This window comes from Camelina sativa, chromosome 12 (genome assembly GCF_030686135.1).
Source record: "Camelina sativa cultivar CO46 ecotype springtype chromosome 12, ASM3068613v1".
NCBI lineage: Eukaryota > Viridiplantae > Streptophyta > Magnoliopsida > Brassicales > Brassicaceae > Camelina > Camelina sativa.
The window spans coordinates 9,461,690-9,482,882 of record NC_141891.1 but is presented as its reverse complement, the minus strand read 5'-3'; the positions used below and the strand labels follow the sequence as shown (position 1 = coordinate 9,482,882).

Genomic DNA, 21,193 nt, shown 5'->3' with positions numbered 1-21,193 from the left:
CCAATAATGTTAGCTACCTTGGAAGCGAACCTTGGTTAGAAATTACTAGGGGGTTATAGAAGCATCCTAATTGCATTGATTCTGACTCAGTTGTGTGCAACACAATATTGCACATAAACAGCAATGGCACTGATACACAACTCTTCTTTCCCATTTTTCCTTTTCTTTAGATGGATGACTCAGAGAATATGTTCGCTTCCATCAATCAAAACATGAATTTCTATGATAATTAATAATGAGTGACTATTTAAAGTTTTGACTTGCAAAAAGATATACATATTATCATTAACATCTAACTTCAACGAGGACTAACACTCGTTATCGATGCATCATCAATGGAACAAGCAAAGGACATGCAAGTGGGCGGACCAGGCTGCAATCCCTCGGCTAGTGGGTTTGGTTCTGATCTGACCCTAAAGACAAATCCAGGTGGTTGAGGAACAGGTAGGGTAATTGAAATATTAGTGAGCATCTGAAATATTGTAGACATGGTTGGACGATCTGCGGGATTTTCTTGAACGCACAATAACCCGATATGGATGCATCTAATAACTTCATATTTATCATAATTCTCCCCCATAGCCGGGTCTACGAGTTCCAAGAAAGATTTGTTGTTCCAAAGTCTCCAAACCTGTTGAGTCATTTGACAAGAAACCAATGTTTAAGTCCAAGACCACCTATTAATTGGAATATAAAGAATTTCAAGATTGCAGTGGCTTTTTTAGTACTAACATATGTGACCAAGTTGCTAGTTGAGCCATCTTCTTCGTTGAAGCTACTATTCTTTTTTCCACCAATAATCTCCAAAATCAATACTCCAAAGCTATAGACATCAGATTTCATCGAGAACTGCCCTTTCGCCACATACTCGGGAGGCATGTAACCGCTGCAAAAGACAAGCACACATCACTTTCAGTTTTGTCAGAAACAAAAAAGGACAGACATAGTATAACTGAAATGAACAGTTATCTACAATGTTCCAACTACTCTTCTTGTATTGTCCTCAGTCTGGTCCACCCTGAAATTCCTTGCCATACCAAAATCCGCTATTTTCGGATTCATTTCAGCATCCAAGAGAATGTTACTCGCTTTAAGGTCACGATGTATGATTGTGAGCCGTGAATCTTGATGAAGATATAAAATCCCACGAGTGATTCCCCCGATAATATTGTATCGTTTTTTCCAATCCAGCTGAACCCTCTTTTTATGGTCTGAAAATACGATATATAGTGTCACTAGATAGAGATTGAGAATTAAAAATTAAATATTATACACCTATCAATTTATTTCATACCAAAGAGAAAGTAGTCGAGACTTTTATTGGGCACAAACTCGTACACAAGTATCCTTTCTTCTCTTTCGACAGAAAACCCTAGAAGTCTAACAAGATTTCTATGTTGGAGCTTTGCTACAAGAAGCACCTCGTTCTTAAACTCTTGTTCACCTTGACCTGAAGTTTTAGAGAGCCTCTTCACAGCAACTTCTGTTCCATTGAGGAACGTTCCCTGTCAATTCATATGAATATGATCTTTACTCACTATCAGAATTTCTTATCTTTTTTTCCTTGGCAACTTAAAAGTTTATAACACAAACTAGTAGTTGAGAAAGTTTAAGAACATTATGCCTTGTAGACTTCACCAAATCCACCATGACCTAACTTGTTAGTCATATGAAAATTACTTGTTGCAGCTTCAATAGTTTTAAATTCGAATTGAAGTGAACCTGAAGTTGTAATATCATCTGCAGCTGAAAGCATACATAGTGTTATGCTGGAGCATGTCCAAGGGACATTAACAGGTTTAACGGAAAGAGTTGTGTATAGTCTCTTACCATCATCTGGTAATGCAGTATCATAAGTCGTCCTTGACCTCCCTGAAAAAATAAATAAATAAAGTAAGAACAGAGGAATTGACGCACAACTAATCGAAAACTCAAAACTTGACCTAGCGCCAAACCATGGAGAACTCACTAGTAAATTCTTGGAACGTTCTTCTCCTCCTACGAAGAGCAAACCCTAGAGCAAGCAGCACACTGATCACAAAAGCAAGACCAATAATAATTCCGATTATTCCTGAAAAAACCCGAATAGAGGCAGCTGTCTGAGTATGAATCAAGCCTTTTTAAAAATCATGGGGCATAGTAGAGCAACGTACCTCCCTTGGTTCTGGTTGACCTGTTGCCTAATGAAGGTGATATTGGGGGTTGAGCTGGAGGTGCCGAAGTAAGATTAAAAGCTGAAGAAAAGGGATAAATTTCCCACCTGAAAACGCAGCTAGGACGAAAAACAACCCCACCCTGTCTCCCATGACAACATGATTGGTATTCTCTGACACTTGTACTTAAACAGATGTTACAGTCGCCTAAAGATATGATCGGTGTGCATTGCATTATTGCGTATAAATTCCTGAAAGACGTCAAAGTAACTGCTTCAGCTGCATAGTTCATGCGTTCAGATGACCATGAAGTAGCTCTATCTATCATACGACTTGTTAAGTCGTCCCACACTTTATCAAAGTTTGTTACCGTGGATCCAATATCTCCAACATTGTGCATGGTAAACTTTGGTTCGATCTCGAGTGATCCAGTAAAAGAACGATTGGAGTAACGCACCATACAAAAACTCCCATTCCGGGGCCAAGCGAGGCCTTCTGTCTGGTTGGTACATTCTTCTATCACCTCTTTAGAAGCAAGGTCGATACAGTCGGAGCAATCCTTTGGTTCAACACCTGAGATGCACGTCCCGAGAATATATACCCGATCATGGCCTTGGCCAATTGCATTGCTGAAGAAGTCGCCTCGATCTGTGACATTAGAAGCCAGAGTAGAGAGGAGAAGGCGACGGTTTGTATCATACTTATCACCGGGTGTAAAGAAACCAGTTTCCCCGCATGGTGCAAACACAACAGGAAAGCCTATAAGAAGAAAACAAAAGATTACCAATAGATTTTTGAGTCTCATTTTTTTAAAAATCATATGTTGTCTGGGTTTAGGACAGCAAGCTAGTGTGTTTGTATATGCATATATTCACGTCCATGACGCATTGTCAAAAGATTGCAACTTTGTCCTTGACCCGTTGGTTCCTTTTGTCAACAAATTGGAAAAATCGTCCATGACTGAAAAACATCAGAGCAACGGTATACCAATTATCAAAGTCTAGAGAAGACGAAGAAGTAAAGACAGAGAAAAAAAACAAAGACTCAGTAGCTGCGTTGACAATTCTCATCTCATAGATTGTAAGAAATTGAGTTAATTTATTTCGATGAAACCAATTTTCAACGCAGAGCAAAGCACTAATCAAGCAATCTACGTCCTTAGAGCGTCATTAGAATCACAATGATAAAATACCTAATTTCTAGATATGAGTGTTGAGCGAAAACAGAGCAGATGCAAAACTAACGTAACCATCAGTTTTCCGGTTTATATGATATCGGTTTAGTAAATTAACCAGTTTGTGTTACATAACAGAGAGTTTATTATATTTATAACAGACTTAACACAGTTTAAGTGGAATTAATTAATGTCTTTATGTAATATCAACGTCAACGAGGTTCAAGATCTGTAATGGTTACATCATTAATAGTTTGGGAACTGGACTTGTTCGTAGACTGGCTAGATTCGATGCCATCTCGTTCTTGGTTGCTTTTACTTGGAAAGAAGAATCCAGGTTGTTGAGGATCAGGTAAAATATGGGAACTGTTAGTGAGCATCATGTTGATTGTTGACAAGCTGGGGCGATCTATGGGATTGCGTTGAACACATAGCAAGGCAATGTGGATGCATCTTATCACTTCTTCCGTTTCACAATTCTCTGAAATGGTTGGATCCACGAGTTCCAATGGTGAACCGTTTCTCCACAACCTCCAAGCCTGTAACATAATTTAGTTATTATCAATCAAAAATATAGAGTTAAAAACATGTAATCATCAATCAAGAACAGAGTTCTTCTTTGGCACTCACGTATGTCACCAAATTCTCAGCTGTTGTGTCTGACTGGTGGACGAATCTGTTATTTCGACCACATATAATCTCAAGAACTAAGACTCCATAACTATAGACATCAGATTTTGTTGAGAATTGGCCTTGCATCATATATTCTGGAGGCATGTAACCACTGCAACAGTAATACACAACAAAATTTAAGTACATTACCATTTACCAGCGAGGAAAAGATTCTTGAAGCTTCAATAATAGGCATATACCGTGTTCCAGCTATTCTGTTTGTATTAGCTCCACTTTGGTCAATCCCAAAAATTCTCGCCATTCCAAAATCAGCAATTTTCGGGTTCATATTGACATCTAGGAGAATGTTGCTGGCTTTGAGGTCACGGTGTATAATTGTTAGCCGTGAGTCTTGATGAAGATATAGAATTCCTCTAGTGATCCCCTGGATAATGTTATACCGTTTTGTCCAATCTAACTCCCCTTTCTTTACATGGTCTACACATTGATAAGTAGTTATTAGCTACTTTAGATTTCAGTTAGGGGAAGCTTATCAAAAATATCATGAACACACATAAAATTTGCTAATTCCACATACCAAAGAGGAAGTAATCGAGGCTCTTGTTAGGGACAAACTCATAAACAAGTATCTTTTCTTCTCCTTCTAGACAAAACCCGAGAAGCCTAACAAGATTTCTATGATGGAGTTTTGCAACAAGAACAACCTCGTTCTTGAACTCTACTGCACCTTGTTTTGATGCTTTTGACAGCCTCTTAATTGCAACTTCAGTCCCGTTAAGGACACCCTATACATGCAATGAATTTAGAGACAGCATCATCCCATTTACCATGGCGTTGATCCCCATTTACAATCAGGTGCTCTAAAAAAAGATAAAATGCTACCTTGAAAACTTCTCCAAATCCACCACGGCCAATTACGTTGCTCTCCGAGAATTTATTTGTTGCAGCTTCAATCGCTTTAAAATCATATTGCAGTGAGCGTGTAATGGTGATATCAGTAGTACTGGATCCTGTGCAACACTCACCAATATATAAAGATTGTTTCCTTCCACTACACGTCATAACCACACCCGCCAGTGTATAAAGGAAATGGTGGATATATAAACACAAAACAACTGACCTTGGTATGTCTTTCTCCTACTATAAAAAAATAATCCAAGCCCTAGAAGTAACAATATGATAATAATAACAGTGGAACTAACAATTCCCCTAAAGATTGCACTTGAGATTGTTATGGTATCTGCAGGAGAAGATTATAATGAAAAATTAACACATAGTCATCCTCTGTTTATTATTTGTAAGCCTTCTTGAGATTAGTACTTACCTTTCTTTGTGGTTGTATTGGTCACTGCCGGAGGTGCCAACGTAAAGCGACTAAAAGCCTCAGCGAAGGGATACAGATCCCACCGGAAAAAACAGCTGGCCCGGTACATAGTGCCACCTTTCTTTCCATTGCAGCATGATTGAAAGTCACTAACACTCTGCTTTAAACACACACGGCAATCATCCAAAGATAAGTCCGGAGTACATTGCATTAATGCATATATAGTCTGGCTAGCTGCAGTCACGACTGCTTTGTCAGCTGCGTAGTACTTGCTTTTAGATGATGGAGAAGTAGTATTGGCTATCATACCACTTGTTAACCCTTCCCAAACTTGATTAAACTCTGTTAAGCTTGATGTGATATCTTCCGGATTGGATGTAGGAAAATGCGGTTCTATCTTGCGTAATCCGAAAAAAGAAGTATTGAAGTATCGTACCATACACACAATCCGTTTTTCAGTCCAGGCGAGGCCTTCGACCTGGTTGGGACAGCTGCTTAGTAATAGACTCGACGCCAAGTCAATACAATTGTAGCAAATCTCTTGTTGAGCACCTTGAAGGCACATCCCTAGAGCATACACTCGATCAGGGGCTTGGCCAAGCGAAGAATTGAAGTAGCCACCTCGAGCTGAAACATTAGAAGCAAGAGAAGATAGGAGAAGCCTACGGTTTATGTCAAACCTACCACGTGGTTCAAAAACCCCTGTTGTGCCACATTCTGGTGCATACACAACATCAAAGCTTACAAGGACAAACCACAAGATTGGCAAGAGATTCTTCAGTTCCATTTTCAACATCATACAGATGATATTTAAGGTATATGACAACAAAGTAAGTATAAATAATATGCATACCCTTTTTTTGTCCATAAATATGTCCTCGTCAAGTAAACATCCGCTGGAAGCTCTGAGGACCATTAACTTTATTCAAGAAGAAAAAACAAAAAAAAAAACTAAGTGGACTCATTTACAATTTCAGTTGAGTCAAGCGTAATAAACAAGCTGGTACCGGTGCTAATTAGGACGAACACGTCATAAGACAAAGTCGAACATAGTCTTACAGTTCAAACAGCAAACGGAAGTGTTTTTTTCCCCGAATTTTCAAGTGTTGAATTCGTCAAGCTGATCAGTGGTCGTTAAACGTATACGTGTTGTAAAATAAGAGCCAATTATTTAAATCCAAAGTAAACGAAGACTCGTTAGTGCGTCATCTCTTCTAACCAAGTTTCCTCTTTTGGATGTGACAACTGACAAGTCTTCTCTTTTAACTTTCTAATACAAAATATTAGTAGAGCACGAATATATAAGAACCATTTATTTTATCAATTTCTAGTTACCATCTTTTATTAATTGTTTACCAAAAAAATATATATTAATTGGAGATGTTTTTAGAATGCAAATGGTTGTACAATTATAATAGGTTGAATTAAAATATAGTACGAATATAATTTTGAATTTTCATCTAGGTCATATTCTTGTACATTAAGATAGTTCATTAGTTTTCTTAACAATAAATAAAATGAAATCATTCTTATATGTATTTATTAGAAGTCATTCCGTGCTACGCACGGATTTAGCTTACATTGTTGTTCAATTTTAGTACTTTGGAGATTATTAGCTTTATATTTCTACTCAGCAATGGTTTTTTTTTGTGATTTTAAAAATATACCGATCATATTAATATATTTTGGGTTCATTTGTTTGATGTTACTTGAGTTTTCATTTTATGCATAGTATTAGAGTACTTCAATATATATTAGAGCATGTGCATTGGTCAGAAATTCATTTAGTTTCTCATCATATAATATTATTTTTTAATGTAAAGAAATTTTGGAACCTCTTTCTTATATGATAGTTTGTTAGAAATACCCTTTTTGAGATACCTTTTCAAAAATACCAATTTTTTGAACATTTTTATTTTTTTCCTCTTTTACACAAATTACAATATGTTAATTTTTATTTTTTTTAAGCCTGGGTTCTCTATTTTATATTTAGGATATAGTTTTGATGGGATAAGGTTTTAGTACTTGGAGTTTAAAATTTAAAATTTAGTCATTTTATACATAGAAAATGGATGTTTTTGAAAATGAACAACATGAAAGGGTATTATTGAAAATTGACATAGGAAAATGGACATTTTTGAAAATGCTCTGTTTGATACTAAGATTCCTAAAAATATATGATACTAATATACAGTTAGCATATACTACTCAAAAGTATATAAGTCAAATTAATCAGATATTGTATAGAAAAATGCAACTCATATCGTACCATGAGATAAAAAGACATCACAAACTTAACAACATGGTTTTTTAATATACAATTTTCGTTTTTTATAATAGTTTAAAATACATTTGTTTCTTAAAGATGAAGACTAATAAGAAACTAAATGTACAATGGAGAGACTCATATATATCGTCCAATAAGAAGAAGTTTTAGCCTGCTTTAATACATCAATACCCAAAAGAGAAAAAAAAAATTGAGATTCTAAAATATAAGAAAGGAACAAAACCTAAAATGTTCAACATATTAAATCATGATAGTTCATTTTTTTATAATGTAGTAAGATTAACACAACTAACAAACACGACAACCTGAAGTAAAAATAAAATATAGTTCAAAGCCGGACCCATAGGCCAAGCAAGTGAAGCCAAGGATAAGGGCATCAATTTTTATGGGGCATATTTAGACCAAAAGTTTTAGGTCTTTTATGTAGGAAAAAAAATTATAAGTTCAGTTATTATTAGATTTTTTTTTATAACTTCAATAAAATTTAGAAGTTTAAGTTTTATATAAGAAAACAGTATATTATTCATGAAGATTATCCATTTTTTTTTTTTTTTTGACAACATAAAAAGATCAGCTCAAATGAGCCAATGCGAAGGAAAACAATTAACAAAAGAAATAAGCTGCGGTGATGTACGTGCTTGGCGTGCCAAAGAATCCGCACTGATATTAGCACTTCTGGGAATAAAAGATAAAGAAAAGGAAGAGAACTCCTCTTTATCCATCTCTATATCGTCGAGGTAGGTCTTGAAAGCCGGCCAGTCTTGAGGGGAAGACACCATCTTCACCAAGTCTGAACAGTCTGTAAAAAAGGCCACATCCCGAAAATCATGTCCAATCATGCAGCATTAGATTATCCAATTTACGGATGAAATTTTATTAGGTTTATGTAAAAACCTATTTCATCTTTTGAATTGTTGGTTAATGAGCATTAGATTAATGTTAATTAAACTTATTGCTACTGAGATTTAAAGTAAAATTTAATTTAGGAAAACAAATTTGAAACTGTAATAAAAAATTTTCCATATTCGAAAAGTTTTAAAAGAATAATGAGTTATTAGGCAATATGATATTTATTTTCGTATAAATGTTTAAATGAACATGAAAACATTGAAAAGACAAAGAAAAATATGAGCAAGCAAAACGAACTACAATATGGAAATAATGAAAATTTTTATATTACTATTTTTATAATTTTATTTATAATAAAAAAGGGTTTAAAAAAAATGGAAGTATGACATCCAAAATTGCTGGACCAGGCCATGGAGAGTAGGAAAGACATACATAAACACTCTAATGAATAAATAAATTTGTCTTTTTCACATAATTTTTCTCTTTGTAGTATTAATTCGAACAACAAACATGATAACCTGCAAAAAAATTTAAAAAAATTATTCAAGAATACCTATTAAAATTTGGAAAGATATATAAAAATAATATAATTCTTCATAGAACCTAATGGCTGAAATTAAATAATAATGACTGAAAAATTGTGTTAAAAGGAGAGTAATTAGGGATTGAATTCTAATTTTTGAAAAATAGAATTCATTCTATTTTTATGGAAAAACAATGGTAAGATCTAATGAGGAATAAATGAGTAATCAATTGAAAACATCCCACCAGTAGATTATACAAGATTAAATACCAGAAACTAAGCATGCATGAAAACTCAAAATTTTAAATTTGAGCCAAAAATTTATGAACTGATAAGAGAATTTTGACAGCACATAAACATCTCACAATCTAACATAATCTAGAATAATTTCTTCTCCATGAATCATACATAAGATTGAAACATATATTTATCATTTCAGAATAAATTATCATCAATTTATCCTAGAATGAGACCTACAACAGTACAACTGGTTCTTATTGAAGAAGGAAAAATGAAATGTTGAAATTTTTTTTTTTTTGGGCAAATAGTTACTTAGGTCCAAAATACAAATAAATTTTGTTTATTAAGTCAAAACAACAAATAAAACAGGTGTTAGATAGATAACACGCTAAGTGTCATCTCCTTAGCAAAAGTTGAGAAAAACCTTCTTATATTATATAAGATTTCTATAGTTACATAAGAGATTGACTAAATCAGGACATAACTTTGGAAGACTAATGTTTAGAAGTATAAATTTAGAATTTAGATTTTGGGATTGTGGGTTTAAATAGTAAAACCTTTCATATAGATATTAATGGTAAACAAGATAAAGAGTGGGTTTACAGTAAAAACATGTAAATATGAAAAATGGTGAGATTGATGCATCGTCAATAAACCTTGGAACAGACTTGGTAGATCTTAATCAAGCGAATCTTTTTCAGGAACAAAAAACCATGGTTGTTGAGGCATTGGTAAAGTGACAGTATTATTAGTGAGCATCATAAAAATGGTTGACATGATCGGACGATCTTCAGGATTTTCTTGAACACATAAAAGACCGATATGGATGCATCGAACTATTTCACTCTCTTGGCAATTATCTATAATAACTGGATCCACGAGGTCTGATGGTGTTCCTTTACTCCATTGCCTCCAAGCCTGTAATATCAGTCAATCAAATTAGTTGCTTAAGTTGCAAGAAAGGTAAATATAAAACTTGTTTGCCTTTAAACTTACATATGTGACCAAGTCATGTGCGTCGTTTGTCTCGTTGAAGCTGATGTTCTTCTTACCGCTTATAATTTCAAGAACTAACACTCCATAGCTATATACATCAGATTTCACTGAGAATTGGCCATGTATCGCATATTCGGGAGACATGTAACCGCTGGAGCAACAACAAAATTTTAGAATATTGGAAAAAATCATGTTTGATAAACTTAACTTATGAGAAGTAAATGACCTACAAGGTACCAACTATTTTGCTTGTGTTCTCCTGGGTTTGGTCCATCTCAAAGATCCTCGCCATTCCAAAATCAGCAATTTTGGGATTCATATCCGCATCAAGAAGAATGTTACTTGCTTTGAGGTCACGGTGTATGATTGTAAGCCGTGAATCTTGATGAAGATATAAAGTTCCTCGAGCGATCCCTTCAATGATCTTCTGTCTTCGAGTCCAGTCCAGTTGACCTTGTTTTACAGGATCTGTGTGGCGTATCCATGATTTAGAGTTGAATCTAAAGACTTATAGCTCCCAAGTTTCAAAATAGAAAAAGAATAACTATAACAACACAATAAATGAACTGACCGAAGAGGAAATAATCAAGGCTTTTGTTGGGCACGTACTCGTAGACCAGTATCCGTTCTTCTCCTTCAAGAGAAAACCCGAGAAGCCTAACTAGATTTCTGTGTTGAAGCTTTGCAACTACAACAACCTCGTTCTTGAACTCTGTGTGACCTTGTCCTGATGATTTTGACAGTCTCTTAACTGCAACTTGAGTTCCATTCGGAAATATACCCTATTTTTGTTTTCATGCCGCATCATCTCATTATCAGAATGTATTGACACAAAACTTTAAGAAAAAGTACATAATTTTGTTGACCTTGTGATAGTACGTACCTTGTAAACCTCACCAAATCCACCTTGACCAATCTTGTTATTTTCTGAATACTTATTTGTTGCTGCTCGAATCATTCTATAATCAAGTTGCAGCGACTCGATGGTTGTTATATCATTTCCTGTTGCACAATAGAAGTCTTAACAATCAGAAAATAATAAAAAAGATTAGCCAGTTATAATATTAAAACTAGTTAAGATAGTTTATTATTCGAACTTTTACCATCAATGTTTGGTGCAGTATCAGAATTCTTCTTTGCTCTTTTTGTAAGGAAACAATAACCAGCTATGAAAAGCAGAACAACCACCGTAATAGGCACAACAATGGCTACCACCAACACATTTGAATTCCCACCTTTCTCTGTTTTTCAAACATCATTTACTTAATTAAGATCAAAAGAAGGAAACTTTCTACTTTGGTATTGCTATAATTTCAAGAATCAGAAAGAAAGAAAAAAAAACAGAGGAAGAAAAAAGTGTTTACTAGGTAGTGTAAGAGCTGGTGCGGGCGACAGCATCGGTACTGGTGGTGATGGTAGTGGTGATGGTGGTTGTGGTGATGGTGGTAGTGTTCTAATGGCCTTTCCTTCGTAGAACGAGTAAAGCTCGTACCTTGAAGTACAACTAGGATAAACTAGTCTTCCACCAACTCTGCTAAGATCCATTTCCTTTATAGAACTTTGCAAACAGCTCAAGCACTCTTGTCTTGTAAGATCAGGAGTGCACTGAAGCAGCCCGTTCAAAGTCTGGACTGGGGTCAATTCGGTCTCTATAGTATAAAATTTTCTAGAACTGTTAGCTGTTAAGACGGCAGCTTGGTTCAACGTGGACGACACCGTAGCTACGAACCAGTCTCTTTGATTAGAAGAGATATTGTTGGGGTTCTGCATGATCAACCCTCCGTCGTATGTAACGGTCGATAGTATATTCTCGTCTGAGTATCTGAGGATGCACTGCTCGTAATAGAACACGGCTGCTCTCTTATCTGTACACCGAACTAGGGATTCGTTAACGGCGAAGACGACGCAGCTACGGCAAACTTCGGGTGAGTAGTCTCCGCGACAAAGGAAAAGTCCCGTGACTCTGTCGGGGGCTTTTCCTGCCGTGGCGTTTTGGAATCCGGTGGAGTAAGAGGCGTTAGGGGAAGAAAGAGAGGACAAAAGGGTTTGAAGATTGGTGGAGTAAGTGCTGTTTCTTGAGTAACTTGTCGTGGTTTGACAGCCCCCATTTAGGTAATAAGGTTTTTGAGCAGAAGCTCTGTAGATAGTGAGGAATGAGAAAAATAAAAAGAAGATGAAATAGACGCAAGAAGACATTGTTCGACTTGCTTGAGCTCTATTTTGGGTTCCAAATCATGGAGCTTCCCATTTATAAACTCAATACTCCTGATCAACGTGAAGCTGAAGATAAGTCAAGAGGTCAAAGTAAACGATTTACTCCCTCGTTCTTTATTACTTGTCATTCTAGAGTTAAAATTTTGTTTTATAATATTTATCGTTTTTGATTTCCAATGCAAATGTTTGTTAAAAGTTATAATTTTATTCCATTATTTTAATGTTTTGATCAATACAAAAATCAGAAAATATATTGAAAAAGGATAAGATAGAAAGTTTGATGATTTTCATAATATATGTAAAACAACATTAAACGACAAGTAATCAAAATGGAGGGAGTATTTATTAGTCCGTTTAGCTAATACTCCCTCTGCTTGACAAACGGTGTCATTTTGACACATTGCACAAAATTAAGAAAAACTTGAATTATACATATATGCCATTATTTAATGAGTAATTTCTCATTCCAATTTAATAAAAATAGTTTTTAACCAGTAAATTAGAAAATTTGATGTCAAAAATTACATTAGAAATATAAAGTGACAACCTTTGTGAAACAAAGAAAAAACTTTATAATGACACTCTTTGTGAAACAAAGGGAGTATATGAAATTATGAATCAATGGATACAAAATTCAATTCTAATAAAGTTATGTGTTAAACCATTAAATTAATTTAACATGGTAATTCTTTTTTTCTAGTTGAATGTAGAATTTTATTCAATCAAAGACTTTTATATATAAATGCTTCAGTGTGTTTTAAATTATCATCAAAAAGACATTAAGACATTGAAAACATGGTAAATTTAACACCGAACGTATGTTATACTCCCTCCGTTTCAAAATATAGGATGTTTTAAGCAAAGCACGCAGATTAAGAAGACTTTACTTTTAATAAGTTCAACCAATTAGAAACAATATTGCATAATATAAAATACTAAACTAATCTAAAAGTTGCATTGAAATTTGAAAACATCCTATATTATGAAACAACAAACTTCTCTAAAACATCCTATATTTTGAAACGGAGGAAGTACCTTTTATTAATGTAACTTTTACATTTTTGAATATGATAGTTTAATTGTTTGAAATAATTGTACATGTGTGATTGTTAAACTATACTAATAAAATCTAGTTGCTACCGGTCTAAATGAGCTGGTTTGAAAATTATATCTTTCAGCATTAACTGACGAAACATCAAAACATCAATCTCTCTCAAGTTGACTTGGAAATCCGCACTATCGTTTAATGGTGAGTAATCCAAAAAAAAAAACGAACGGTTAGAGTAAAGTGTCATACAAAGAGTCCATTGTAGACCTATCGACTCCATTGTTGCAATTATATGAATCTTTTATGTTGTTTTGTAACAAAAAATCATTAGCTACTTCAAAATTATTTTCTCTTTGGTATTGAGAACATGATGGTCAAAATTGAGAATTTATTTCTTAATGAAAACCAAATTTCACGCAAAGCAATCAACGGAGCTTACATGGGCAAATAAAAACATAATTTCAATTGTAAAAATATGCCCAAATAATTCTAATTAGAAGAACAAAACAAATCATAGGGATTAAACACGTCTCTGTGTCAATTAAATTTTTGTGGCAAGCCGTCCTAGACCCGTTGGTACCTAAGTCTTAAGTCAATGCATATTAAGTTGAGTCAAGCATAGTAAACAAACGGGTCACAAGTAACAGATTAGTGTAAGAGACCTAACACACGACACAACTACTCCTTTTGGCTTTGGACTTGACCGTCGATTCGCTAGACTCGAGGCCATCTCGTTCTTGATGATGGTTGAGGAACATAGGATATTGCTAGACTATAAGGTTGATTGTGGACAAGTTGGGACGACAAGATCTCTTGGATGTAGATGCATCATCTCAGTTCTTCTCTCTGATAATCCTCCAGGCCTGGCAACACAATTTCATAATTAATCAAGAACTTACAATTATAGCAACAGTTAGCTATGACTGAGTGTAAAAATTGAACCAAGTCTCTTTTATTTTTTGAAATATAAATGAGAGTTCACATTACAAAAAAAAAAGCAGAAACAGAGGACAAACATACAAAACTCTTTTCCCCCATTTTTTCTTCATAACATGGTTCAGAGAATGTGTGTATAGTACGTCTGTACGTAAGTAACTGTGGCTATAATTTCAACGAGGATAAACATCCGTGATTGATGCATCATCAATGGAACAAGTGAAAGACATGGTAGTAGACGGACCAATCTGCATTATCTTGCTTAATAGGTTTGGCTCAGATCTGGCCCTGAAGACAAATCCAGGTGGTTGAGGCACAGGTAGAGTAATTGAAGTATTAGTGAGCATCTTAATTACTGTGGACATGGTTGGACGATCAGCAGGGTTTTCTTGAACGCACAATAACCCGATATGGATGCATCTAACGACTTCATATTTATCATAATTCTCTCCCATGGTCGGGTCTACGAGTTCCAATAATGTTTTGTTGTTCCAAACCCTCCACACCTATTCAAGTCATTAATTAAAAACTGAACGTTTGAGAGCCATGATCATTGCTAAAAGAAGTAGAAAAGTTTGAGTACTAACATATGAGACCAAGTTGCATACTGAACCATGTATCTGGTGGAAGCTACTATTCTTTTTGCCAAGAATAATCTCCAGAGTCAAAACTCCGAAACTATACACATCAGATTTCATTGAGAACTGTCCATTCGCCACATACTCGGGAGGCATGTAACCGCTGCAAAACACATGACATATCACTTCAAGTTTTGTCAGAAAAGAAAAGGGAAAGACAGAACGTAAGTGAAATGGACGCTTATTTACAATGTTCCAACTACTCTTATTGTATTGTCCTCAGTCTGGTCCACTCTGAAATTCCTTGCCATACCAAAATCAGCAATTTTCGGGTTCATTTCAGCATCCAGGAGAATGTTACTCGCTTTAATGTCACGATGTATGATTGTCAGTCGTGAATCTTGATGAAGATATAAAATCCCACGAGTTATTTCTCCAATAATGTTGTATCGTTTCCTCCAATCCAGCTGAGCCCTCCTTTCATGGTCTGCAGATCCAATGTATAGAACCATTAGGACTATGCATGCCTATGAAGAACAAGAACAAAAAAGTTTCAAGGAATATATAATATGCTGCTTACGGAAAAGGAAATAATCGAGACTTTTGTTCGGTACAAACTCGTAGACGAGTATCTTTTCTTCGCCCTTGACAGAGTACCCGAGAAGTCTAATCAGATTTTTATGTTGGAGCTTAGCTACAAGAAGCACCTCGTTCGTAAACTCTTGTTCACCTTGACCTGAAGTTTTAGACAGCCTCTTCACAGCAACTTCTGTTCCATTTGGGAATATTCCCTGTCAATTCGTATGATCTTCAATCATTATCGAATACTCTTTTTTTTTTTTTTCTGGCACCAGAGTTTATAACACAAATAGTATTTGGGAAAGTTAGAGAACACTATGCCTTATAAACTTCACCAAATCCACCATGACCTAGCTTGTTACTCTTATGAAAATTATTTGTTGCAGCTTCAATTGTATTAAAATCGAATTGAACTATGCCTGATCTTGTAATATCATCTGCAACTGAAAGCACATATAACAGTGTTATGGTGGAGCGTTTCCAAGGGATGTTTGCAGTTTTAATGCAAAGAAACGTATAGTATCTTACCATCATCTGGTGGTTCAGTACCATAATTCGTCATTGACCCCCCTACAAGCGAAATATATAACCATTTCATAAGAAGAGAGAAATAGATGACAACTAAAATAAAATCTTTAAATCAAATCATGAAGAACTCACTTTCAATTGCAAATTCATGGTACGTTTTTCTCCTTCTATAAAGAATACAAAACCCTAGAGCAAGCAGCACACTGGCCACCAAGGCGAGAACAACATGTACTAGTCCTGTAGAAGTCTTTCTGCCATCTAAACAAGCACAAATTACCGTAGTGTTCAAGAACAGAGCAGATAAGCTAGTACCGTAAGGTTCAAGAAAAAAGCTAGTACCGTAAGGTTCAAGAAAAAAGCTAGTACCGTAAGGTTCAAGAAAAAAGCTAGTACCTCGGACTAATGAGTGTAACTCACCGGCTGTGGGAGCAAATTTGACTACAAGAACAGAGTAGACAAGCATCAATCATGGTGAGCTAAATGATTAAGAAAACAAAATCTGGTAAATATAGTTCTGAGAGATATTCTACCTTTTTCAAGAGGAAGTGTGGGTGACGTCTTATTGTCAAAAACTCTATAAAATGAATAGAGATCCCACCGCATGTAACAGCTCGGCCTGAAACTAATGCCAAATGTTTTCCCACGGCAGCATAACTTATAGTGATCCACATTTTTCCTTAAACATTTGGCACAGCTCCGCGGAGATATATCGCTAATGCATTGCACAAAACCATAGATGTTTCGGGAAGTCCCAATCTTTTGGCTGTCGGCACCGTAGTACATTGGGTTTGACGACGAGGTAGCTTTTGCTATCACACTAAGCATCAAGGCCTCCCATGTTTTTTCAAACTCTGTCAAGTTGACAAGGAAATCTGGACTATGGTACTCCTTATTAAATGGTTCCATCTCGAGTGATCCAAAAAACAAACGGTTAGAGTAACGTATCATACAAGGAATTCCATTGTAGGAGGTCCAGTCGAGACCTTCTGTCTGGTTATAACATTTCTTTATCAACCTTTTAGAAGAAAATTTGATACAGTTTGAGCAAACCTTTGGTTCAGCACCTTGGATGCACGTCCCGGAAGCATACACCCGATCGGGTCCGTGTCCAACGGAAGCATTGTAGAAGCCACCTCGAGCTGAGACATTAGAAGCTAGAGAAGAGAGTAGAAGGTGACGGTTTGTATCATATCTATCGTAGGGTCTAAATAAACCAGTGTTCCCGCATTTTTGTGCAGACGAAACATGAAAGCTTACAAGGAAAAAACAGAAGACTAACAAAAGATATTTCAGTTTCATTCTCGATATCATACAAGTTTAGTTTGGGTGGATAGAGCAAACAAGTGTGTATGAATGTATATATGCATAGATTCAAGTCCGTTAAGCACATCTGTGTGAATTAAATTTTACTTAGTCAATGTCTATTGGGTTGACTCATGTGCAATTTATTGTTGAGTCACGCATATAAACAAATTGATGCATGATGCATGAGAAAAGCTAAAAAACAATAGCCACAAACAATTATATGAATGAATCATGTTCATGTGGCACCCGGAACCAGAAAAACACGTAGGAAGAAATAATGCACATTTGGACGGTGAGATAAGCCAAAAAAAAAACATTTTACACGAAGTGACATATAGATAGGAAAAAGAAAAATGTATAAATGTACGTAAAATTCGTCAATTGGTAGGGCAGAGCAATCTTCCCGGTAATAGCGGGAAAGCAGCAATTAGAACCAAAATGTTAAACCCTAATCCCTTAAACTAAGTCAAGCGAAAATAAGGATACATTATTAAGAATTACATTTAAATTAAATGGCCTAATATATAGGACCGACTGGTTAAGTTGATCGATTGGGGATTGGCAAAGAGAAAAAGCCCTAAACGTCGATTGGAAAAATCAGAGCAACACTATCAAGAAATTAATAAGACAATAGATAGACTCATTAGCTGCTTCACAATTATTATCTCTTTCGCATTTTTGTAATTACTATCTGTAGTAAATCTACGTTGCTATCTGATATGGATTCTAAAAGAAACACATCAAAAACCGATTTATACCATAAAACGCCGCTTTAATTTAGTAAACAGAGATGATAACTGATCAAACAGAGAAATGAACATAGGGTAACGAACATAGCTGTGAAGAGACATGGGTATGGGGTTGCCTGAATCATTAACCAAAATAATAGGAGATTGCAAATTTAATTAAAGTGCTCAATTACAAATTTACAGTCACAAAAAAAAAAAAATGAGAGCAATATGAAGAAAATGTATAGGGACTGGACCTCTGAAGCCAATTAAGAAATGACTCAATAAGACAATAACCATACTATGAACATCATGAGTGGTCTTCAACGAGGATCTATATCACTAACTGTTGCATCATTAATAGAGAAAGGAAGAAATTTGCCAGTAGATTGACCTGACTCCAAGTCTTCAGCAACTACGTCCCGATCGCTTCGGAAGAAAAATCCAGGTTTGTGAGGCACGGGTAAGGTGATTGTGTTACTAGTAAGCATCAAGATGATCGTCGAAAAAGTTGGACGATCCGTTGGATTTTCTTGAACACATAACAATGCGATATGGATGCATCTGACAACTTCGCTGCTGTCACAACTCTCTCCGACAACCTGATCAACGAGTTCTAATGGTGATCCATTTCTCCAAAGCCTCCATGCCTACAAAATGAGAGATCGATTTAGTACGCTAATCGAAGATAAAAGAAGTATGTAGTTTGATGTTTTCGTCTCCATCCATACTCACATATGTGACCAAGTTGCTAAAATTGCTGTCTGTTTGGTTAAAGCTGCTATTGCGCTTGCCACTAATGATCTCAAGAACTAAAACCCCGAAGCTATAAACATCAGATTTTGTGGAGTACTGGCCCTGCATTGCGTACTCGGGAGACATATAACCACTGAAACATAGAGTGTACTTGAGCATAAAGATGACAATTAAAGACTTTTAATTCGTAGAAATTACTATGTTCCAACTATTCTGCTAGTATTGTCTAGGGTTTGATCAACACCAATAATCCTGGCCATGCCAAAATCTGCAATCTTCGCGTTCAGATCTGCATCTAAAAGAATGTTACTAGCTTTAAGGTCACGGTGTATGATTGTAAGCCGTGAATCTTGATGAAGATATAGAACCCCTCGAGCAACTCCAGTAATGATATTGTATCTCGTTGTCCAATCCAGTTGACCTTGCTTTTTAGGGTCTGCACATTCATACATACTCGTTAGCTAAATGACTAAAAACGAAGCTTTCAAAAATGGCAAAGTACTGACAGCAACATACCAAACAATAGATAATCAAGGCTCTTGTTTGGAACGAACTCGTAGACAAGAATCTTTTCATCTCCCTCAAGACAGAACCCAAGAAGCCTAACCAGGTTTCTATGTTGAAGCTTTGCTACTAGAACAGCCTCTGTCTTGAACTCTTGTGCACCTTGTCCTGATGTTTTCGACAGTCTCTTAACCGCTACTTCATTTCCATTTGGAAGTATACCCTAAAAGAATAATCAAACATCCATATATTGATTTAAAGGTTCAAACTTTCAAGTGAAGAAACAGAAACAAGTCGTTGAAAGAAGTTAACAATATACCTTGAATACTTCACCGAACCCACCTTGACCTAGCCTGTTGCTCCTCGAAAACTTATCCGTAGCAGCTTCAATCGTCTTAAAATCGAATTGCAACGAATGTACTGAAATATCATCACCAGCTGCAAAACGAAATCGTAGCTTTATTAAGCTAAACTTCAGTTTGGCCTTCAAAATCGTCACAATAGGTCTCCAAGAAAACAGAGCACATAAACAAAATCTAACCATCTTAGCAGAAAGCCCTTTTCCTCAATCTATGATTAAACCCTAATGTAACAACAAAACTCACATTGAAAGTCAACATCTCGGTAAGATTTTTTCCTCCGATAAAAGGCAAACACAAGAGCGAGCAGCAGCAAGAAGATGACGACCGTAGCTACAACAATACCCACTATAGCTCCCACTGAAAGCGAATCGCCATCGCCATCTACACAGGTCAAATAAATAAATTTAATTAAAGATAATTTATTTTCTTACTTACTTATTTCCGAAATTAAGTCAAAATTATTAGGATATGATATTAAAATGAAAAGGACATACCGTCCCTATCGCCAGTTGAAGGCTGCGGTGGAGGTGCCGTCGTAAAAGTAATATTATCAAAAGCTCGAAAGAAAGGATAAAGTTCCCACCGGAAAAAGCAGCTCGGCCTCAGAACAACACTGCCTTGATTCCCACGGCAACACTCTTGGTACTTGCTAACACTTGCTCGAAGACAAGCGTCGCAATTCGCCGGTGATATATCCGGGGTGCACTCCATCAACGCATAAACTCGCTGAAACGTCGTCAATGAAGTCACATCCGCCGCGTAATACTTGTTACTAGAAGACGATGAAGCTCCGTTGCGTCCACTGGAAGCCAAATCTATCATCCGAAGCATAAACGAATCCCAAACTCTGTCAAATTCGGACATATTAATGGTGACGTTTCCGTTGTTCCACCTTAATGTGTGCGGGTCTAGATCCATCGATCCAGTGAATGAACGGTTGGCGTAACGAACCATGCAGAGAGTTTCAGTTTCTGGCCATGAGAAAGCCTCTGTTTGGTTAGGACAGTTTTGTATTAACTCTGTTACCCCCTTGGTAATACAATCTGAACAATCCTTTGAATCAGCTCCAGGGATGCATAGGCTCGTTACGTAGACTCGGTCTTGTTCTTGCCCAATCGAAGAGGTGTAGAAGAAGTTGTCTTGAGCCGTGACATTAGAGGCAAGAGACGAGAGGATGAGTCGACGGTTTGAGTCATACGTAGAATTTGGCCTAAAAGTACCGGCAGTGTTCACGCAAATCTCGCCGGACACAGAGACGAAACCGTATGCGACAAGGATGGATAACACGACCGGTAAGAGATTGCTTCGACACATTTTTTCTTTTTAAGATTTTGGTTTTTTCTTTGGTGAAATGGCAAACTTTAAATACGCTTATACGTTGGCTCTGTCAAAACTGGAGGCTCCAAACATTCTACGAGAGCAGTTGAGTAAAGGACATTTGAGCAGTTGAGTCAAAGTCAACTTAATTGATATCGA

General features: G+C 36.1%; 5 protein-coding genes across 15 annotated transcripts; all 5 read right to left on the bottom strand.

Moving 5' to 3' along the window:
- Nucleotides 1-226: 226 nt before the first annotated feature.
- LOC104731152 (putative cysteine-rich receptor-like protein kinase 16) lies at nucleotides 227-2,993 on the bottom strand. 2 transcript variants are annotated; one of them, XM_087479786.1, is made up of 9 exons: nucleotides 2,524-2,993; nucleotides 2,154-2,404; nucleotides 1,970-2,071; nucleotides 1,831-1,872; nucleotides 1,625-1,746; nucleotides 1,295-1,505; nucleotides 974-1,211; nucleotides 733-886; nucleotides 227-631 (listed from the first exon to the last, which is right to left on the bottom strand). In XM_087479786.1, the coding sequence occupies exons 1-9, from the start codon at nucleotides 2,625-2,627 to the stop codon at nucleotides 299-301; spliced, it is 1,557 nt and encodes a 518-aa protein (XP_087335912.1). In that variant the 5' UTR covers nucleotides 2,628-2,993; the 3' UTR covers nucleotides 227-298. The 2 variants fall into 2 exon arrangements, with proteins under 2 accessions (XP_087335912.1, XP_010448734.3); XM_010450432.3 differs by having other exon boundaries at nucleotides 2,154-2,987.
- A 461-nt stretch (nucleotides 2,994-3,454) lies between these two features.
- On the bottom strand, nucleotides 3,455-6,268 carry LOC104731153 (cysteine-rich receptor-like protein kinase 14). Of its 5 annotated transcripts, XM_087479784.1 has the most exons (10): nucleotides 6,138-6,268; nucleotides 5,837-6,024; nucleotides 5,594-5,762; nucleotides 5,285-5,444; nucleotides 5,081-5,200; nucleotides 4,843-4,970; nucleotides 4,538-4,745; nucleotides 4,200-4,437; nucleotides 3,958-4,111; nucleotides 3,455-3,866 (listed from the first exon to the last, which is right to left on the bottom strand). In XM_087479784.1, the coding sequence occupies exons 4-10, from the start codon at nucleotides 5,391-5,393 to the stop codon at nucleotides 3,540-3,542; spliced, it is 1,284 nt and encodes a 427-aa protein (XP_087335910.1). In that variant the 5' UTR covers nucleotides 5,394-5,444; nucleotides 5,594-5,762; nucleotides 5,837-6,024; nucleotides 6,138-6,268; the 3' UTR covers nucleotides 3,455-3,539. The 5 variants fall into 5 exon arrangements, with proteins under 5 accessions (XP_087335910.1, XP_087335908.1, XP_087335909.1 ...); XM_087479782.1 differs by having other exon boundaries at nucleotides 5,285-6,024; XM_087479783.1 differs by lacking the exon at nucleotides 6,138-6,268 and having other exon boundaries at nucleotides 5,285-5,441; nucleotides 5,594-6,063.
- A 3,457-nt stretch (nucleotides 6,269-9,725) lies between these two features.
- On the bottom strand, nucleotides 9,726-12,437 carry LOC104731156 (cysteine-rich receptor-like protein kinase 15). Of its 2 annotated transcripts, none has more exons than XR_015575174.1 (7): nucleotides 11,544-12,399; nucleotides 11,283-11,420; nucleotides 11,063-11,181; nucleotides 10,789-10,961; nucleotides 10,410-10,647; nucleotides 10,180-10,330; nucleotides 9,726-10,101 (listed from the first exon to the last, which is right to left on the bottom strand). XR_015575174.1 is itself a non-coding variant. In XM_019233775.2 (7 exons), exons 1-7 carry the CDS (start codon nucleotides 12,373-12,375, stop codon nucleotides 9,862-9,864), a joined length of 1,929 nt encoding a protein of 642 aa, XP_019089320.2. In that variant the 5' UTR covers nucleotides 12,376-12,437; the 3' UTR covers nucleotides 9,726-9,861. The 2 variants fall into 2 exon arrangements, 1 of the variants encoding a protein (XP_019089320.2); XM_019233775.2 differs by having other exon boundaries at nucleotides 10,751-10,961; nucleotides 11,544-12,437.
- Nucleotides 12,438-13,812: 1,375 nt separating this feature from the next.
- LOC104731150 (putative cysteine-rich receptor-like protein kinase 16) lies at nucleotides 13,813-17,498 on the bottom strand. Of its 5 annotated transcripts, none has more exons than XR_015575173.1 (10): nucleotides 16,593-17,413; nucleotides 16,456-16,500; nucleotides 16,195-16,320; nucleotides 16,063-16,104; nucleotides 15,856-15,977; nucleotides 15,536-15,746; nucleotides 15,205-15,442; nucleotides 14,965-15,118; nucleotides 14,462-14,883; nucleotides 13,813-14,304 (listed from the first exon to the last, which is right to left on the bottom strand). XR_015575173.1 is itself a non-coding variant. In XM_087479473.1 (10 exons), the coding sequence occupies exons 1-10, from the start codon at nucleotides 17,371-17,373 to the stop codon at nucleotides 14,551-14,553; spliced, it is 1,908 nt and encodes a 635-aa protein (XP_087335599.1). In that variant the 5' UTR covers nucleotides 17,374-17,394; the 3' UTR covers nucleotides 14,376-14,550. The 5 variants fall into 5 exon arrangements, 4 of the variants coding, with proteins under 4 accessions (XP_087335599.1, XP_087335598.1, XP_087335596.1 ...); XM_087479473.1 differs by lacking the exon at nucleotides 13,813-14,304 and having other exon boundaries at nucleotides 14,376-14,883; nucleotides 16,593-16,968; nucleotides 17,113-17,394; XM_087479472.1 differs by lacking the exon at nucleotides 13,813-14,304 and having other exon boundaries at nucleotides 14,376-14,883; nucleotides 16,429-16,500; nucleotides 16,593-16,968; nucleotides 17,113-17,390.
- Nucleotides 17,499-18,240: 742 nt separating this feature from the next.
- Nucleotides 18,241-21,053, bottom strand: LOC104731148 (cysteine-rich receptor-like protein kinase 11). Its single transcript, XM_087479321.1, has 7 exons — nucleotides 20,212-21,053; nucleotides 19,961-20,098; nucleotides 19,675-19,793; nucleotides 19,368-19,578; nucleotides 19,050-19,287; nucleotides 18,831-18,984; nucleotides 18,241-18,745 (listed from the first exon to the last, which is right to left on the bottom strand). Exons 1-7 carry the CDS (start codon nucleotides 21,029-21,031, stop codon nucleotides 18,419-18,421), a joined length of 2,007 nt encoding a protein of 668 aa, XP_087335447.1. The 5' UTR covers nucleotides 21,032-21,053; the 3' UTR covers nucleotides 18,241-18,418.
- Nucleotides 21,054-21,193: the final 140 nt, after the last annotated feature.

Bases quoted from the DNA above. Each gene is read 5' to 3' on its own strand.
- LOC104731156 (XM_019233775.2), bottom strand. From the start codon at position 12,375: ATGTCTTCTTGCGTCTATTTCATCTTCTTTTTATTTTTCTCATTCCTC. The intron at 11,421-11,543 runs GTAAACACTTTT...TTTGAAAAACAG, and splicing joins ACCAGCTCTTACACTACCTA to AGAAAGGTGGGAATTCAAAT. The intron at 10,331-10,409 runs GTAGGTCATTTA...TTGTTGCTCCAG, and splicing joins AGCAAAATAGTTGGTACCTT to CGGTTACATGTCTCCCGAAT.
- LOC104731152 (XM_010450432.3), bottom strand. From the start codon at position 2,973: ATGATTTTTAAAAAAATGAGACTCAAAAATCTATTGGTAATCTTTTGT. The intron at 1,873-1,969 runs GTGAGTTCTCCA...TTATTTTTTCAG, and splicing joins AACGTTCCAAGAATTTACTA to GGAGGTCAAGGACGACTTAT. The intron at 1,747-1,830 runs GTAAGAGACTAT...GTATGCTTTCAG, and splicing joins TACTGCATTACCAGATGATG to CTGCAGATGATATTACAACT.
- LOC104731150 (XM_087479470.1), bottom strand. From the start codon at position 17,373: ATGATATCGAGAATGAAACTGAAATATCTTTTGTTAGTCTTCTGTTTT. The intron at 16,105-16,194 runs GTGAGTTCTTCA...TTTCGCTTGTAG, and splicing joins CCATGAATTTGCAATTGAAA to GGGGGTCAATGACGAATTAT. The intron at 15,443-15,535 runs GTAAGCAGCATA...TTGGATCTGCAG, and splicing joins TCTCGATTATTTCCTTTTCC to ACCATGAAAGGAGGGCTCAG.
- LOC104731148 (XM_087479321.1), bottom strand. From the start codon at position 21,031: ATGTGTCGAAGCAATCTCTTACCGGTCGTGTTATCCATCCTTGTCGCA. The intron at 19,579-19,674 runs GTATATTGTTAA...TTATTCTTTTAG, and splicing joins GGTTCGGTGAAGTATTCAAG to GGTATACTTCCAAATGGAAA. The intron at 18,746-18,830 runs GTGAGTATGGAT...CTCATTTTGTAG, and splicing joins TTAGCAACTTGGTCACATAT to GCATGGAGGCTTTGGAGAAA.
- LOC104731153 (XM_087479785.1), bottom strand. From the start codon at position 6,200: ATGGTCCTCAGAGCTTCCAGCGGATGTTTACTTGACGAGGACATATTT. The intron at 5,018-5,112 runs ATTTTTTTATAG...TGTGGTTATGAC, and splicing joins TTACTTCTAGGGCTTGGATT to GTGTAGTGGAAGGAAACAAT. The intron at 4,438-4,537 runs GTATGTGGAATT...ATCAATGTGTAG, and splicing joins CCTCGATTACTTCCTCTTTG to ACCATGTAAAGAAAGGGGAG.